Raw genomic sequence first — 20373 nt, forward strand, 5'->3', positions numbered from 1 at the left:
AGAAGGAGCCACTGTGCTCTGAAAGCTTGCAAACATATTTTTTTCTGGTTAGCCAATAAAGGTATCACTCCTAGAATACTTCTGTCATCATTGGGCAGAAAAGTATTCACATCGATTTTTCTGGCTAACACGGTACCACAATACAATTTGTTATTGTACATCATAATTTTTCCAACAAAATTTACAAAACCATTTTTTTAGAGGCCACATCACAATTGAAGTAACGTTGAGGGGCCTATATGACAAAGTAACCAAAAACAAAAACCATTCTAAAAACTGCAGACCTCAAGGTGCTCAAAACCACATTCAAGAAGTTTATTAACCCCTCATGGGCTTCACAGGAATGAATGGAATGTGGAAGGAAAAAATAAACATTTACTTTTCTTTCACAAAAATATTCCTTTAGACCTAATTTTTTTTTACTTTCGCAAGTGTAACAGGAGAAATGACCCATACATTTTGTTTTGCAATTACTCCTGAGCATGCCGATACCCCATATGTGGGGGAAACCTACTGTTTGGGCGCACGGCAGGGCTCGGAAGGGAAGGAGCGCCATTTCACTTTTTGAATGTAAAATGTGCTGGAATAATTAGCGGTTGCCGTGTCGCGTTTGGAGAGCCCCTCATGTGCCCAGTGGAAACCCCAACAAGTTTCACTATTTTGGAACCTAGACCCCTTATGGACCTTATCTAGATGTGTATTGAGCATCTTGAACCCACAGGTGCTTCACAGAAGTTTATAACGTAGAGCCGTGGAAATAAAGAAAATCACATTTCTATACACAAAAATGATCTTTAAGCCCCAAATTTATTTGTTTTCAGAAGTGTAACAGGAGAAAATGGACCCCATAATTTGTTATGCAATTTCTCTTGAATGCGACAATACCTCATATGTGGTCAAAAACCTCTGTTTGGGCGCACGGCAGGGCTAGGAAAGGAAAGAGCGCTATTTGTCTGAAATAGATTGTGAATGCCATGTCACATTTGGAGAGACCCACACAAGCAAAAACAGCAGAAACCCTCCACAAATTACTTCATTTTGGAAATTAGACCCCTCAAGGAATTCACCCAGGGGTGTACTGAGCATTTTTAACCTACAGGTGATTCACGAAACTTTAAAACATTTAGATTTTTTTCCCACTAAAACACTGTTTTAGCAACAAACTTATAATTTACGCAAGGGGTAATGGGAGAAATTGGACCCCACAATTTGTTATGGAATTTCTCCCAAATGTGGCGGTACCCCATATGTGGTTGTACACTACTGTTTGAGCACATGGCGGGGATTGGATGGGATGGAACGCCACTTGTATTTTAGAGCACAGATTTTGTTTCAATAGATTGGGGGCTGCATTAGCTGAGACCCTGAGGTACAAGATCAGCAGAACCCCCCTCCCCAGATGACCCCATATTGGAAACTTCACTGCCTAAGGAATTCACCTTGGGGTGTAGTGAGTATTTTGAACCCACAGGTGCCTCATAGAATTTTATAACATTGAGACATGGAAATATTACATTTTGGTGGTAAAGTATAAAGTTTTGAATTTGCTGCAAATTTGTCAGGTACACAAGGGTTAATAGGTGAAACGGGACCCAATCATTTATTGTGCAATTTCTCCCGAACGTGGTGAAGCCCCAATTGTCATCAGAAATTACTGTTAGACTACATGTCAGGGCTGAGAAGGAAGGAGCACTATATGCCGTTTGGAGCACAGATTTTGATAGAATAGTTTGCGGGTGACATTTGTGGAGCCCTGAAGGTGCCAGAACATCTGAGAAACCCCAAAAGTGACCCCATTGTAGAAACTGCACCTCTCAATGAATTCATCTGCGGCTGCATTTAATCCTTGAATGTAGCGTCCCCATACATTGTTCCCAGATTGTGCTCCTGGTGACAGGCACCCCAAAAATTGTTAAGTGCTCTCTCCCCACTACAACAATGCCAAACATGTGGCCGATTACTGTGGTTTAGGCATAGTGGGGCTCAGAAGGAGGGGGCATTTAGATTTGGGAGTGCAGAATTCACTAGATTTTATTTAAAGGGGTGGGAGACATGTCACTTTTCCAATGTCTTTGATCTAGCAGTAACGTGGGAACCCCAATATTTCCAGTGACAGATGGCGGACCTGAGTGGGGGCTGGTTTTGTGTGGGATAAATTAGGGTTTTTTTATTGGTAACATTTTGGTGTACTTTAACAGCATGGAATGTCATAAAACTTAACTTTTAATAAACAGAGATTAAAATGTACTTCAAACACCACTGCCGCTGCAATACTCAATGAACCTATTATAATATCTAACATATACTTAGCCCATTGGAACATTTTCCCCTGAGGAGGCCTATGCAAAAAGGCTGGGGTCCACTACTTTAGGGCCATACTTGGGTACTGCCCTTGTTAGGGCGGGATTTTAGGGATTGAACCTTTCTCATTCTTATCGCAGGGGTCCGATAGTTACTAAGGGGGTCTTGTAACCTCTTTGTAACCAATTAAATACCGCTGTTGCAATTGATAGCGGTATTTAAGAAGTTATCCGGCCACGATCAGCTTCAAAACTGGTTGGGGCCGATATTGCAGGGTGTCAACTGTCATGTACAGCTGATATCCATGGGAATTGCTGCTACTAGGCGGGGCTATTCACTTGTTCCTCAACACCGTTAAAAAGCGGCGCTGAGGAATAAGGCCTCTTAAAGACAGCCGTTAAAAAGCATATTGGCGACCGTTAAAAGGTTAACTATTTCAAGCTCAAGGCTAAGATTTGGTAAACACCAATAAAACGGCAGAATAATATTTGACCTATTCTTACCTTTGCAACCCTTCTGGCATTCATGTAATCTTTACTCCGATCTTCTGTCATTTTCTTTGCTAGGTGAATATTAATACCCTGTAGATAACACAAAAATGGGTTCCACTTATAGGGAGTGAAAATCTCTTGAATGACACTTGTGATCATTCAGAATCCCTGCTGCACACATTACCTCTTCATACTTGTTGTAATCCCTCCAGAGCTGCTCGATGTTAATCATAGGATTGACACATCCTCTCTGGTAAACCCTGCGGACAGCTGTGATTCTTTGATTTTCTGCATAGGATCCCACGGCTTCCCTAATTGTCAGGAAATCAAACAAACAATGCAGTGTATTAAAACCCATCATTCAGTATGAACGGGGACTTGACCCTAGAGAGCTTCTAATCCTTTGTGGCATGCAGAAGCTCAAGCTGGTACTCAAAAAGACAAGATCAAGCCCAAGTCAGTTCAAAAGAAAGAAAGGCCAGATTCATGGTCATTTTACTTGTAAAAAGTGCAAACCTATGTTTAACAGGACGTTCCTCTTTATTATACTACTAGATGGTGGCCCGATTCTAACGCATCGGGTATTCTAGAATATCTATGTATGTATGTATATCGCAGCCACATAGTATATAGCACAGGCCATGTAGTATATAGCAGACAAATACTACGTGGCCTGTGCTATATACTATGTGGCTGCTATATACATACATACATATTGTAGAATACCCGATGCGTTAATACAGGCCACGCAGTATATAACTGTGGCCACGTAGTATATAACTGTGGCCACGCAGTATATAACACAGCCCACGTACTATATAACACAGCCCACACAGTATATAGCAGCCACGCAGCATATAACACAGGCGACGTAGTATATAACACAGGCCAAACAGTATATAACACTGGCCACGTAATATATAGCACAGCCCATGCAGTATATAACACTGGCCACGTAGTATATAGCAGCCACGCGGTATATAACACAGCCCACGTAGTATATAGCAGTGTGGGCACCATATCCCTGTTAAAAAAATATTTAAAATAAAAAATAGTTATATACTCACCCGCCGGGATCCAGCGAAGCTGTGCCGATGCGCGCGCGGCTGCCGTCATCTTCCGTTCCCAGGATACATTGCGAAATTACCCAGATGACTTAGCGGTCTCGCGAGTATGGAGCGGGCGCCGGGCACTGACTGGACTGAAGTAGGGAGGGACTAACCGGACTGTGCCGTCGCTGATTGGTCGCAGCAGCCAGGACAGGCAGCTGGCGAGACCAATCAGCGATGCGGGATTTCCGGGACAGACAGACGGAAGTACCCCTTAGACAATTACATAGTAGATTGTTTAACCGAAGTAAAATTATAGAAAGTGATTCCTGTTAATAGACTTTAATGGAATTTTGTAAAGAAAAAATCCAATAGGCTGGAATCAGTAGGGGTACCTTTACATGTGGCAGATTTGTTGTGGAAAGATCTAAAATGAATGCAGAGTGAATACGTATGATCGACCACCTCCACATGGGGCTCTTTAGAGTCCTCGTTCTTGGGATCAATGGGGGTCCCAGTAGTTGGACCCCAGAGATCAGGAAGTTGTCCCTTGTCCATGTGGATAAGAATACATGTCACAAAAAGCCCTATTGCATTAGAAGTATCACCTGGTCCACAGATTTCATTCTGCTCAATATTAAGGGTAAAAAATATTAACTATAATATTGAGCAAAATTACCGTAAGTTCAGCCCTACACAACATTTACGCTCTGAAAATTAACTGCGCACTCCTGCTCTATAACATTGCAACCCTTCAATAATATCTCCACTGCCTTATCCATAAGAATGCTCCATGCACATTTCTTGGATTCACTTTCTGTGTCTGACTTTGTGCATAATTACAGTAGGGGAAAAAAATCAGCAACTGTGCATTTACAGTCCCAATGATTTATATGGGAACCCACCTGCACAATGTGAAGATGTGTAATACTTATTACAAACCTTTCATATAAATGACTAATGCATGAGAATATGAAAGGTGAAACATAGATCAAAAGTCCACATTATGGCGGTGTATGAGAAACTGGATTGTAAAAGGATAAAGAACCTCAGCCAATGATTGTGTCAATATTAGCTACAAGCCTTTGTTGTTCCAACTATGAATGAATTGCAGCCCCTAACCCTATTAAAGAACCAACAACTGAAACACTGAAGTTAATATGGAGAACCTTAAAGCTAGCGCAGGTCCTTGAGCTATCTATTTTAGCTGCCGTGTTGATGTCAATGATGACTTGGAAGTTACAATTTTAGAAATCACATAAACTACACTTACACGCCTTTCAAAAAGTTGATGTAATCAACCCATATCTGCAAATAAAGAAAAACAGAGTTAGTCTAACTGTAAGGGGTTTGCCATTTTCAGAAAACCTTTGTCCCCAGAAGCTGTTTGTGTAAAAAACAAACAAACATGCGTTACTCATCCTCCCCGGGTCCAGGACTCTGCCGCTGCTTCGGGGGCCTGTTACTGTCTGCAGCGATGACATCATGTTGACAATCAATGAGCTCAGCATCTCTCTGATTGGCTGCAGCACTGTAAACATGATGTCAGCGCTGCAGACAATAACAGATGCTAGGAGCAGTACTGGAGATTCAGCGTAGCAGCCAGAATGAATAATGCAGTTTTTTATTTTTTAATTAAAAAGGAACCTGGGAACAGGGGGAGAATTGAAAAATGCTTTAATTTGCACACAGTTTTTGTCTTTTGATTACCTGGTAGGACATTATTTCCATGCCAATTTTATCAAGAGCAAAGTCATAAGCCTGTGCCATTTTTTCCCTGAAAGACAAGAAAAAGCAGGCAAAACATTGATCATCGCTGCTGCAATTTAGCACCTTACAAGTCAAACCACATTCTGTACAATCACACAATGTTTTTTCTTTGAAAGCTACATGGAGAAAAAACCATCATATTTAACCCTTTAGTGACAGAGCCAATTTGGTACTTAATGACAGGGCCAATTTTTACAATTCTGACCACTGTCACTTTATGAGGTTATAACTCTTAGGGTATGTGCACACGTTGCGGATTTCTTGCAGAAATTTCCTGAAGAAAACCGGAAATTTTCTGCAAGAAATCCGCATTTTTTGCGTTTTTTTTCCGTTTTTTTCGCGTTTTTTTTAGCATTCTGCAAGCGTAATTAGCTTGCAGAATGCTAAAGTTTTCCAAGCGATCTGTAGCATCGCTTGGAAAACTGACTGACAAGTTGGTCACACTTGTCAAACATACTGTTTGACAAGTGTGACCAACTTTTTACTATAGATGCAGCTTATGCAGCATCTATAGTAAAAGATAGAATGTTTAAAAATAATTAAAAAAATAAAAAAATGCTTATACTCACCCAGACATCTCATCAGCGGCGTCCGTTCGTCTTCCTATAGCTGGTCTGTGCGCACAGGACCTTCCGTGACGTCACGGTCACGTGAGCGGTCACATGACCGCTCACGACCAATCACAGGACAGTGACGTCATCGGCAAGGTCCTTCGCCGCACATCAGCTACAGGAACCGAAGCGACAGCGTGCAGTGGAGGCGGGAAGACATCGAGGGTGAGTATATCGCTATTTTTTATTTTAATTCTTATTTTTTGACCACTTATATGGTGCCCAGTGCGTGGAGGAGAGTCTCCTCTCCTCCACCCTGGGTACCAACCGCACATAATCTGCTTACTTCCCGCATGGTGGGCACAGCCCCGTGCGGGAAGTAAGCAGATCAATGGACCCCTAGGTGTGTGGAATCCCCTGCAATTCCGCATTTTAATGAACATGTTGCTTTTTTTTCCGCGATGCGATTTTTTCGCGGAAAAAAAGGCTACATTTGCACAAAAAATGCGGAATACACTTAAAATAATGGGAGGCATATGTAAGCGTTTTTTTCACGTTTTTATAGCGAAAAAACGCGAAAAAAACGCGAAAAATACTTAATGTGTGCACATGGCCTTAAGCTTCAACGGATCCTGATGATTCTGAGAATGTTTTTTCGTCACATATTGTACTTCATGTTGGTGGTAAAATTTCTTGGATATAACTTGTAAATGCAAATTTATGAAGAAAAAAAAACGGAAATTTGGCAGAAATTGTAAAATTTTGCAAGTTTCAAACTTTTAGTTTTTGAGCCCTTAAATCAGAGTGGTATCACACAAAATAGTTAATAAATAACATTTCCCACATGTCTACTTCACATCAGCACAATTTTGAAAACAATTTTTTTTGTTAGGACGTTATACAGGTTCAAATTTGACCATTTGAAGTGAGGAAATTTCATTTATTTTGCTTCCAGACAAAAACAGAAGAAATAACTTTTCGGTCTCACATTGGACCTTCACCAGAGTATCTTGCTACAATATGCAAACAGAAAAAAGAAATCATGAAATAAAGCAATGAATAAAATAAGAACGGTCAGTGTGGTAATATACTCACTGATCACAGCAGCTGAATGTCTGTGAGTTGTTTTTCACACAGCACTTTGAGGCTATGTGCACACGTCAGGATTTCTAGCAGAAATTTTCCTGACAAAAACTGGACATTTCTGCCAGAAATCCGCATGCGGTTTTTTCAGCGTTTTTTTGGCTAGTTTCACATTTGCGTTTAAAAACGCAGCGTTTTTAATGCAAACGCAGGTGGTGAAAAAACGCATGTAAACGCGTGCAAACGCTGCGGTTTTTAGACGCATGCGTTTTTGCATGCGGTAAAAAAACCGCGGCTTTTTGCCGCGTTTACATGTGTTTTTTTCATGCGTTTGCGTTTTTGAAACGCATGCTGAGAAGTGTGTGACAGCTGCCAATCATCAAAATCATCTAGAAAACCCAATATAAATAGAAAAAGCTATATTTACTTCAGCGCGATATATGTGAAAAGCCGGTAATTCAATTGCCGGCTTTTCATTTCTCCTGCCTAAAAACCCGACATGATATGAGACATGGTTTACATACAGTAAACCATGTCATATCCCACTTTTTTTTGCATATTCCACACTACTAATGTAAGTAGTGTGTATGTGCAAAATTTCGGCGCTGTAGCTATTAATTTTAAGGGTTAAATCGTGGAAAAAATTGGCGTGGGCTCCCGCGCAATTTTCTCCGCCAGAGTGGTAAAGCCAGTGACTGAGGGCAGATATTAATAGCCAGGAGAGGGTCCATGGTTATTGGCCCCCCTGGCTACAAACATCTGCCCCCAGCCACCCCAGAAAAGGCACATCTGGAAGATGCGCCTATTCTGGCACTTGGCCACTCTCTTCCCACTCCCGTGTAGCGGTGGGATATGGGGTAATGAAGGGTTAATGTCACCTTGCTATTGTAAGGTGACATTAAGCCAGATTAATAATGGAGAGGCGACAATTATGACACCTATCCATTATTAATCCAATTGTATGAAATGGTTAAAAAAAAACACACACACAATATTGCAAAGTATTTTAATGACATAAGGTTGTTGTAATATTTTATTGCTCTCTCAATCCACCTGAAGACCATCGTTCTGTAACAAATTAAAAATAATAAACCAACAATATACATACTTTCCGTAGATCTGTGACGTCCCACGATGTAAATCCATCTGAAGGGGTTAAAATATTTTACAGGCAGGAGCTCTGCTATAATGCAGCTGTGCTGGTGCCTGTAAAACCCAGGGAATGAAGGTAATGTAGGTCAATGACCTATAGTTACCTTCAGTCGCGGTGATGCGCCCTCTGCTGGATGTCCTCATGAACTGCAGCCTGGGAACTTTTTCCCACGCTCAACGTCATTTTGTGCAGCTGTGACAGAATGCAACTCAATATGGTTCTAATTATGTCATTTATGAGAAAATGCATCATATGACCGTTCTTATTTTATTCATTGCTTTATTTCATGATTTCTTTTTTTCTGTTTGCATATTGTGAGACTGAAAACGTTCAGTTATTTCTTCTGTTTTTGTTTGGATGCAAAATAAATGAAATTTCCTCATCTTTCATCACTTTGAGTGCCAAGTTTATTTTTGCTTAGATTACAGGTTGGATACCCTAATTGAGCACCATCCACAAGTCATTTTTGTTGAGTGCCTTGTTGTTTTCTACTTTTCTCACATTTGAAGTGAGTTTAGGGGGTCAATATAACAGAAAATACCCAAAAGTGACACCATTCTAAAAACTGCACCCCTCAAGGTGCGCAAAACCACATTCAAGATGTTTATTAACCCTTCAGGTGCTTCAGAAGAACTAAAGCAATGTGGAAGGTAAAAATGAACCTTTTATTTTTTTCATAAAAATTTACTTTGGAACCAATTTTTTTTATTTTCACAAGGGTATCAGGAGAAAATAGACCACAAAATTTGTTGTGCAGTTTCTCCTGAGTACGCCAATACCCCGTATGTGGGGGAAAGCCACTGTTTGGGCGCAAGGAAGAACTCAGAAGGGAGGGAGCACCATTTGACTTTTTAAACGCAAGATTGGCTGGAATCAATGGTGGTGTTATGTCACGTTTGGAGACCTCCTGATGTGCCTAAACAGTGGAAACCCCTCAATTCTAACTCCAACCCTAACACACCCCTAACCCCTAATCCGAACCCTAACCCCAACACACCCCTAACTCTAATCCCAACCCTAACCATAACCACACCCCTCACCCTAATCCCAACCCTAACCATAACCCTAACCATAATCATAGCCCTAACCATAACCAACCATAACCCCAACTCTAACTTTAGCCCACCCCAACTTTAGCCCAACCCCAACCCTAATGGAGAAATGGAAATACTTTTTTTTTTACATAACTAAGGGGGTGATAAAGGGGGGTTTTATTTATTATTTTTTTATTTTGATCATTGTGATAGGTCCTATCACACTGATCAAAATGAACCAATAGGAAAAATGTCCTTTTGCTGCTGGGTCCTGGCTGGCAGTTCTCAGCAGGCGCACTGGGCATGCGTCCACCATTTTCTTCCCAGAAGAAGCTGCCACCGGTGGGGGGACTTCACAGGGGGATGCAGGGACATCGGAGATACCGGGGGAATCGGGAAACTCAATTTCTTTCTCTTCTGATGTGCAATCACATCAGAGGAGAGATGCAAATTGTGTCTTCACAGAAGAAGAGGACTAGAACTCTAGTGCCATCTATTGGATGTAGCAATCCTAACAGTCAATGTCGACCCTTTAACGAGCCTTGTCACATGACTTAGGATAAAAGCCAAACCAGAATTTCAATTTGCAGACACTGTGTTTCGGGGTACTGCCCCTTGTCAGTGCAAAGTGGAGATCTGGTTTAGCTAAGTGAGAGGCCTCTGACCGGGATCCAAGAAGTATCGTTTCTCCTTGCGGAGAGTGACATGCTAAGCATGTCGAGATGAGGAAACTTAAAGCCGCAATGCTCCTCTGGGGAATTTCTCTCAGAGGAGAGAGAAATTAAATGGGAAATTGGACTCTTTTTTTGCGGTTGCCGTTAATCCGCTAATAATGGCGATTGCAACAGTGGTATCGGCAACAACTGACCCAAATCATGTTCTCTAGGGCCTCAGATACCCCCCGGTAGCCGAGACCCTGGAGAAATTCCAAAGCTGGGGGGGGGGGGGGGGGGGGGGTGCTACACACTTATTCCTCAGCGCCGTTAAAAAGTGGCCCTGAGGAATAAGTACCCTTAACCACTGCCATTAAAAGGCAGACGTTAAGGGGTTAAGGGTGCAGTCACGCAGGATGGAAATTGTGAGGGGGGAAAAGCACGGGATTTTGTCACAAACCCTCAACTGAATCCACAGAAAATCCACATGCTGTGATACATGTTCTTCTGCCACAGAGATCTGTGATCTCATCATATGTAATGCAAAAGGTGAAATCTGTGGCAAAAATCCACCAAATTAAGGTCATTTTGGTAAAAGTCACCTCCCACTAATTATTCCTAAGTGTGCAGACTTTCCATATTATAGTACACAGGATGGTGGATATATCCATTATGTACATGTAATGCCGGTGTGTTTGTGCCTCGTTTCTCCAGTGTTACGCTGCATGTCTGTGCTCTTACCCTTTGCTCCTTTCCCTTAATCAGCTGGGATATTGTTGTCTGTTACCTGTATGGATGCTGCTCAGTTCCCTGCTCTGCTGCGTAGCCGTACATGTGTCGTAATGTCTTTGCTCCGCTGCATGACCATCCACGTGTGCGGTGCCTGGCTGCCGAAGTGGAAGCTATCCGTGGGTTGCGAGGTCCTCTGCAGCTGGTGCATGACTTTCCATGTGTGTCCAGGCTTACAGTTGCTGCCAGATGCCTTAATCCTCAGTTCCTGTGCTGGCTATGCTGTACTGGTTTCTGCCTGTGCTTAGGGTGCGCGCTGTCACACCTTCCCCGCTTTTATTAGGGGCAGCGTCTGCTCTTGAATTGCTGTTCCCAGCCTACTGTTGAGGGGCAGGTCCTATTTAAAGTTCCTCTTCCCTGTTGGGCGTGGCCAGAGCTTCTCATGAGGTTTCTGAACATAGCCATGTGTATTTGATCCTCCATGTTGCTCTTGGTCTGCCTGGTCTTCCGCTCCTGTTCTGCCTGCTATCAGTTCTAGGAAAGCTGATGTCTTTGTCCCTGGATCCGTCCTGTCTGTGTGTTGGTACCAAAGTCCTTGCCCTTGAATGTGGATTCCTGCCGTGTGATGTTCCTGAAGTCCTTCTGTGTCTTGAACCATGTACCCAGTGATTGTGAATTTCCTGTTACCTGTGTCTTAAAAATAAACATGTGATTGTTTTCTGAAGATGGAGTCCGGTGTTCCTGCGGCGCATCTACTAGGCTGTTCCCAGCCTACTATGTGGCTCTAGCTCCGTCCAGCTCCGGTCCAATGCTGCGGTGCTTGCACCATACCGCTTGAGTTCCTTTCTAGGTCGTGTCTGTGGAGCCTGATGACCGCCGACTGGAGCCTGGAGCCTGATGACTGTCGACTGGTGCCTGGAGTCTTCCCTGATGTTCTGTTGGTGTCTCTGATGTTCTCTGCCTGGAGCCGTGTCTGTTGTCCAGAGTCCAGATATCCAGTCTATGGTCCTGGTGGTCCAGCCGGTGTTTCAGAGTCGGTCCCACTCATGTTCCTGGACGGGCTCCTCCTCTGCGTTTCTGGGGAGTCTCCAGTCTACTCGTTTTCCTAGATGGGCTCCTCCTTCGTGTTCCAGTCTTGTTTCCTGGTGACTAGGGTTGAGCGAAACGGGTCGGCAATTTTCAGAAGTCGCCGACTTTTGGCAAAGTCGGGTTTCATGAAACCCGACCCGACCCCTGTGTGGGGTCGGCCATGAAGTCGGCGATCTTCTGAATCTGGAATCGGAATTCCGATACCGATTCCCGATATGTTTAAGATATCTGGAATTGGTATCGGAATTCAGATTTAAGTGTAAAATAAAGAATTAAAATAAAAAATATCGCTATACTTACTATCTGACGGGCCCTGGTACTAACCGGGAACCTTCCTTCCTTAGAATCAGCCTTCCAGGACCTCGCGGTGACGTCACGGTGACGTCGCGGCTTGTGATTGGTCGCGCGGCCGCCCATGTGACCGCTCGCGCGACCAATCACAAGCCGCGACGTCACCGAAGGTCCTGGAAGGGCTGATTCTTAGGAAGGAAGGCTGCCGGAACGAAGCAGGGCGTGTCCGAGGGTGAGTATATACCTAATAGGAATATACTCACCCTCGGCTTCATTCCGGCAGCCTTCCTTCCTAAGAATCAGCCCTTCCAGGACCTTCGGTGACGTCGCGGCTTGTGATTGGTCGCGCGAGCGGTCACATGGGCGGCCGCGCGACCAATCATAAGCCGCGACGTCACCGCGAGGTCCTGGAAGGCTGATTCTAAGGAAGGAAGGTTCCCGGTAAGTACCAGGGCCCGTCAGATGGTAAGTATAGCTATATGTTTTATTTTAATTCTTTATTTTACACTTAAATATGGATCCCAGGGCCTGAAGGAGAGTTTACGCTCCTTCAGACCCTGGGAACCATTGCAAACCCAATGCACTGCATTGGGTTTCGAGTTTCGGTTGACCCCGACCCCGACTTTTTTATAGGATCGGCCGATTTCACTCGACCCGACTTTTGAAAAAGTCGGGTTTCGTGAAACCCGACCCGATCCTATAAAAGTAAAGGTCGCTCAACCCTACTGGTGACGGCTCTGCCTATGTGTCCTGGATCTGACTAGCTGATGTCCTGAGCTGCCATGTCGATGTTGCGGGACCTGTGCTGACTGTGTCTTGCCTGTGTCCCCATGTCCTGCCTGTGCCCTGTGGTCCATCCTTTGATGACGTCTGTCCGAGGTCCGTGTCTGATGTTCTCCTGCTGTGCCTGCAATACGCCTAAGGCCTGAGAGAGAGGTTCTCCTGATATGCCCGTGCCAGATGACCCTGGACTGCATCAACCCGTGATGACCTCTTGCCATCGTCTGACGTCTGCTGTCCTGTGATTGTCACCCTTGCTTGATGGGTGAAATTGGGAGCCTAGCATTATGTCTTGTTTCTGTTGTGACTTTGTTTAGTAAACTTTGTTTCTTCATACCTGAAGTTGTGGGGTGTCATCTAGTCCTTCATGTTATCACCTTGCCTACATGCTCAGCTGCCACAGACCCTGGTCGCTGCCCTTCCCTAGTCCGGGTAGGCCCGGGTCCCCCTCTGTGGTCCAGTGGGTCCACATTCTATTACCACCTGGGACGCACGCCCCACGTCGTCGTGGCCTGGCGACGTGGGAGCGTAAGCTAACTAAGCTCGTCCCCTCCGCCAAGTGTGACAGTACATAGTGATGCACACGTCAGGAACTTGAACCAATGTGACTTTACATTTTTATGTTGTACTGAGGATAGTCATTTTGAAAATAGCAGAGGTATTTAATAAAAAAGGATAGTACATAAAATTATAAGATGTAGTTTTGTGGGTGGTCCTGACCTTTACTTACAAAGTTGGTCAGGTCATTGCTACAAGTAGGTCTTAAACTGACTGACCAATGCAAAGGCCAGATTTAGGGTTCCTGTGGCGGACGCTGGTCTGCCTTCATACAGACACTTTCAAGGACCATACAGGCAGAAATATTCTTCGACAGAGCAGGTTACAATTTTTATTGGTGTGAAAGTAAAGCGAAATATAAAATGTCCCCATCTAAAATGTTCTCATCTCTGTGGCCCTGCCACAGCTTTGCTCATTCATTTCCAATCCCAAAGCAAGGACTTTGGCAAGCCCATTACAGAGAACAGCCGTGGGGAGGGAGCAGAGATCCAGGGAGGTCATCTGGGCCAATAGTAAAGACCGAAGGGGAGCTGAGAGGATGCGGGCACTGCAGGGAATGGGCCCGGAATAGTCTTGGGGAGGAACGGTCTCCTGGACTAGTCCAGGTTCACTTGTATAAGGCGAGTGGAAGCATCCAAGTTCATTTTGCACATTACAGCTACATGTGAATAAAGTATAAACGTGTTGTGTGATCTGAAGATTCTCTTTACAGGTTTAGCATCCACTGCGTATGCAATAGAGGTTATCCCACCAACAGCGTTAATCAAATATCCACAAAAAAGGTGATAAATGTCTGTACAATATGGATGCGACCACTGGGACCTCCACACTCAAGAACATTAGATCCTGTGCCCCCATTTGAGCAGAGTGGTAGTGCGCATGTGTGAACACTCAAGCACTACCACACCCATAGAAGTGAATGAGTAAGAATCTTTATGGGTCCTATTCAACAACATAAATAATAGCAGTATGGAGTTGGAGATAGTGTGTGACTAAAAAGGGAAGTGGATAGGTGATAAATGTAGTTTGTGGGTTTTTAATGCACCGCAATTATAGATACACACATTATAGCTGTATATGGCACCAATATCAACGTCTTTAATTTTACTGCCAATCATTATGGCTGAATGGCAGGGTGAGCATGAGGATAGATAATGTACAGTTTTCATCTACAGGTCTATAGTTTCAGAAAAGCAATGTTAATTGTTGCACTCCAGTCAGTCAAACTAGAGATATCGAATCTACGAGTAGACTCAAAAGTGGAGTACTGTGAGGGGTCATAAATATAGGAGGTTCAGAAGCTGTGATCACAGTCATGCCTGGTGGTCCAATGGACCTTCTCCAAAATAACACAGCAGTGCTGTAAGACATGTGCTGCTTGGGAGGTCTTCTTACAGACTTTGGATCGAGACCCAAACCTCTAAGTTTGTGGTCTCATAGATGTAGATTTACCAAACATAGAAGAGCCATAATGATACTTACTTGTAACTTGGAAGCTTCCCTTTGGTCTCTCGCACGTAAGACACATAACATTTCCACAGATCTATGTGTAAGACTTTCATCAGACATCTCTGAAATAACTGCAGATACAGAGAGGGTCGATGACAAAATGAATAATCTTTGCCAAACTTAGTCCAATTTCACACATGCATTAAACGTGAACCTGTTATCGGATTCCTCCTGCCAAACCACGAGGAGCATGCATTAGAGCCTGGATACGTGATTGCATCCAAGCATATTTTTCTCTGAAATGCTCCTGCAGTTCTGAGAACATATACTTTAATAATCCAGTTGGGGACCTTAGATGGAGATCAGACTAATCAAGTGCCACCCCTGGCTGGCTATTCCCAGCACTGCTATGGTCCCAGGCTGGATCTTTACAGTATAATTTTTGTGAAATGCCGGAGTGTTTCAGAGTAAAACACAATGGGCTGCAAATGTAGGGCCAAGATATGTTTCATGCTACATGTGGCTTGAGCACCATGAATCAGCAAACCTGATACTATATCACATGCTAACACAAGAATGAAGACTAATGTGCACTGAAGAAACATGGGTCTTCTGTATATACCACCTTATTACACATCACCCGTTCCATCTTTTATAACATCCAAAGACTTGAAGTCAACTGGGAATTCATTTGTCAAAACTATTGTTTCCTTTAAGGTTAAAGTAATGGAGATTACTAAACTAAATGCTGGAAAACATGAGATTAATTTGCACTGTACATGCCATATGTTAGATTTATAATGTGTTCAAACCACTTTTTGTGCTATACTAATAATAATAATAATTTTATTTCTATAGCGTCAACATATTCCGCAGCACTTTACATTTTAGAGGAGACTTGTACATGCAATAAAAGACATTACAGCGTAACCATGAACACATAGAGCAAAACAGATGCCAAGAGGAGTGAGGACCCTGCTCGCAAGTTTACAATCTAAGAGGAAAAGGGGAGACACGAGAGGTGAATGGTAACAATTGCTTTAGTTGTCTGGACCAGCCATAGTGTAAGGGTCGGGTGTTCATGTAAAGCTGCATGAACCAGTTATCAGCCTATGTATGTAACAGTACAGACACAGAGGGCTATACTGTAAATGCATAAAGCATGTGAAAACATGATGAGAGGAACCTGGTTGTGGTAAAAATTTTGAATGGGCCACACAGGGATAGCTAGGTTAATGCGTTGAGGCGGTAGGCCAGTCTGAAGAAATGCATTTTTAGGGCACGCTTAAAACTGTGGGGATTGTGGATTAATCATATTAACCTGGGTAGTGCATTCCAAAGAATTGGCGAAGCACGTGGAAAGTCTTGGAGACGGGAGTGGGAGTTTCTGATTATTAAGGATGCTAACTTCAGGTCATTAGCAAAACATAGGGCACGAGTAGGGTTCCTAGACATTTTTGAAAATTATCTAAAAAAAGCTTTGAAGTAGCACACTGACAACTCTTTTATTAACTACCATATTAGCCATGGTGCACAGTGCATGGATTACAGATCGCTGCCTTCTTCCATCACCAGCGTGGTCCCAGTATTTTCTGCACTGCGTGCTTACAGTTCTTACTAGCCGGCCCACACCTTGTAAATGTAAGTGTGAGACGCCCCAGACCCCTAGAATAACACTGACATGCCACTTAGGATCTACGCAGACAGTGCTGTCAGAGCTGCCGCCATGTGGTGCACTACAGGGTCAGAATGGTGCTGAGGTGGAAGAAGGCAGCAATCGGTAAGTTTAAGAATTGCACTGCACACATAAAAACTATGGTTATGGGGGGTAAATAAATACAAGAAAAAATCAATAAAGTGTGATTCTAAATGATTAAACATGTTGGCATGAGGTAAAATGTCCAACATGACAACAGGACGAGCCAGCTCAATCACACCATCTCAGCCACTCTATAACGATCGTTGCACTGTGGATGAGGTTGGGGGACAGCTGCACACTTCACACTTTCCATTGCATAAATTTGCAATGACAGCCGCACAATACATTGATAGCTGCAGATCTCATGCACTATGTTGGCTGCGTGTTCACTATGTGGATGTACTCTAACTAGTGATGAGCGAATATACTCGTTATTCTAGATTTCTCGAGCACGCTCGGGGGTCCCCGAGTATTTATTTATTTTTTTAAATTCATTTATTAGTTCAGAATAAACAAACATTGCACACATTTGCAATTATCATCATTAATTATACCATGAAATACAAACAGTGGCAAAATATCGTCATACCAGAGGTTACAAAGGTAATGGAATGTGCATGTTAAATCATTAGTTTCTTATAAGAAAATACCTATTATACAACTTTAACCATTAACAGTGAGTCGCCAAAAGAAAAACAGATTTAAATCCTGCTCTATGAGCGATGCCCCCGAAAACCACAAGCCCACCTTCCTATGTAGATGTCTAGTCAGTGCAGACTATAGAGTACGATAAGAGGAATTCCATCCGCCCCATATCTTCTCGAATTTACCTGGACATCCTCTATTTTGGTACATTGTTCTTTCATATGGGATAATTGAATTCACCAGATCAATCCAAACTCTAAGGGTCGGGGGGAGCCACCCATCCATCTTAACGCCAATACCTTCCGTGCCAAAAAGAGCGTCTCTCGGAGAAAGATCCCAGTATAATGATCCCAAGTCTCCGTATCCCACACCCTGAACAAACAGGTCAATGGTTCGAGCGGGACAGGGATCGACAGTAAAGACGTTAATAATGTCGTTACCTCTCTCCAGTAATGAAGAACTACAGGGCACCTCCAAATTATATGAACAAAATCTGCATCAGGCATATGACACCGTAAGCAATCTGACGAATGTAAGCGGCCCATTTTAAAGAGTCGCGTCGGGGTCAAATAGGTCTGATATATGATATATAACTGGGTCATCCTATTATTGATTGAAGGGGAAACTTTAGTTGGAGATTCTAGAATATCTTCCCATTCCTCTCCCAGTACATCGGGAAGGAGTTCCTCCCATTTCCCTTTGACAGAATTGATGACAGACCCATCTCCCACGGATAGTAGATATGTATATAGAGAGGAAATGAGTCCTTGAGGACCCTGTGATTTGAAAATACCTATCAAAGGTAAAGAAGAGATCGACCGACCCGTATCCACATTCCGTATGTGCGATTGGAAAGCTGACCTTAATTGTAAATACCGGAAGAATTGAGACCTAGGGATGTTGTAACTATTCTGTAGTTGTTCAAAGGTTACAAAAAAACCCTGGTTATGTATATCGCTCACCGAGAGAACACCACGGGAGACCCAGAAATCAGTGGATGGGTGATTTAGTAATTCTGGTATATACGTCCAGTTAATCTCAAAGAAAGGAATGGCACTGGGTTCGTACAATACACAGCCGGAGACACTTCAGTCACGTTTCTCCACACACTTGCCATGGACCCGTAGAAGTGCTGATTGCACGAAACAGCCGTCGTCCTCCTGCACTCCCCGCACCCTCGCTATTTCTCACTATGTGTTTGAGATAATCTGCATCTTGGATTAAACACATTGAATCTGCAAACTGGTGAGTGCCGCTATCTATTAATCTCATGTCTCGATAATTCTGGTATATAACCATTATTCCACAGTGGCATTTCAGCTATGACATCCACAAATTTAATAATTCTTTTTAATTTGTCTCCATACCAATCTCGCCAGCCTGAGCATAGGCAACGGACGACAAGCACCAACTTTCTCCATCTCCAAAAATCCCAGTGGGCAATCAATCCGGGCAGAATGAATTAAATGACTCTCGGAATTAGGTAGGGAGCTATTAGGCATCCACTTACTTATCGCCTTAGCCTGCCCAGCAAGGTAGTACAGATAGAGGTCTGGTAAAGCCGCCCCACCCCCCTTTTTTGGTCTCTGTATGTAGAATAGATAGTTTGAGTTTGGGCCTGGTCTTCCCCCATATAAAGGATGTGATTAAGGAATTTAATTTTGCGAAAAATGACTTGGGTATTGGTACAGCACTATGTTGAAAGCAATAATTGAGTTTGGGAAGCAATATCATTTTAATTAGGTTAATGCGGCCTGCGACAGAGAGGGGGAGTCTACTCCAGGTTATAAATTTAGACTTGACCAAATCCAACAGTAGATAGATGTTATATTGTAGGTCTAACCGACTGTTGAGATATATGAATACCTAGATATTTGAAGTTGGAAACCACAGGCAGCGATGTGAGAGTCCCGAGACAGGGAACCGAAGTATGAGATAAAGGCATCAGGGCAGATTTATCCCAGTTTATATATAGACCGGATAATTTACTAAATTTATCTATGGTCGCTATCACTTGTGGTAGAGTTTCTTCTATTTTACCCATAAATATTATCATGTCATCAGCATAAAGGCCAATGGTATCCACACGATCCGCAATATTTATTCCCTTGATATCCGTGGAGGATCTTATGCGTATTGCTAAAGCCTCTATCGCAAGGGCGAAGAGAGCGGGGGACAAAGGGCATCCCTGACGGGTTCCCCTGTGTAAGGTAAAAGAATCAGAGGTGGAGTTATTTATGATTACACGCGCCCTGGGATTCTTATACAGCGTGTCTATCCCCCTAATAAATTTCTCTCCAAAACCATATTTCTGCAGACACGCAGAGAGGAAAGGCCACTCGAGAGAGTCGAATGCCTTGGCCGTATCCAGCGATGCCAGCGCCCAACTATTATCCGGCTCTAGAGAGCTATACTGAATCACCGATTGGACCTGCCTGATATTGATAGAAGTACTTTTCCCAGGCATAAAGCCAGTTTGATCTGGGTGTATAAGGTCTAATATGAGCGTATTTAGTCTAGTGGCCAATATTTTAGTGAAAATTTTGTAATCTACGTTTACTAGTGATATGGGGCGATACGATCCACATTCCAGAGGATCCTTCCCTTCTTTTTTAAGTACAATAATGTTTGCATCATAAAATGTTTCGGGCATAAACTCTCCCTCCCATATACTCCGAAGTACCTTCAATAAAAGTGGTGCCAGTTGACCACGATATTTCTTATACAGCTCAATAGGAAACCCATCAGGTCCAGGGGCCTTCCCGGTGGCCATTGTTGTGAACTCTATTTTTGGGCTCCCTCTAGTGGTCACAAGCGGTACTGTGTAGTGTTGTCTTTCTGCAGGTTGCAGCATCAGCTGGTTCGTTATCCTTGGTTGGTTTCCTATTTAGCTCACCTGGATACTCAGTTCCTTGCCTGCTATCAATGTATTCAGTGCTCTTCAGATTCCTTGTGTCTACCTTGCTCCCAGTCTCTCCAAGACAAGCTAAGTTTTAGTTTGTTCATTTTTTGATTATCAGTGTTCATTATGTTTTTAGTCCAGCTCGC

General features: G+C 43.3%; 1 protein-coding gene across 1 annotated transcript in view; it reads right to left on the minus strand.

Moving 5' to 3' along the window:
- Positions 1 to 20373, minus strand: part of CSTF3 (cleavage stimulation factor subunit 3) — a 204065-nt gene that overhangs the window by 51533 nt on the left and 132159 nt on the right. The window contains exons 5-9 of the mRNA XM_077288107.1: positions 15015 to 15112; positions 5552 to 5618; positions 5115 to 5149; positions 2977 to 3103; positions 2805 to 2882 (exon numbers count right to left, since the gene is read on the minus strand). Of these exons, the coding sequence (XP_077144222.1) occupies positions 2805 to 2882; positions 2977 to 3103; positions 5115 to 5149; positions 5552 to 5618; positions 15015 to 15112 (405 nt within the window). The remainder of the gene's footprint in view (positions 1 to 2804; positions 2883 to 2976; positions 3104 to 5114; positions 5150 to 5551; positions 5619 to 15014; positions 15113 to 20373) is intronic.

Source organism: Ranitomeya variabilis, chromosome 2 (genome assembly GCF_051348905.1).
Source record: "Ranitomeya variabilis isolate aRanVar5 chromosome 2, aRanVar5.hap1, whole genome shotgun sequence".
Lineage (NCBI taxonomy): Eukaryota > Metazoa > Chordata > Amphibia > Anura > Dendrobatidae > Ranitomeya > Ranitomeya variabilis.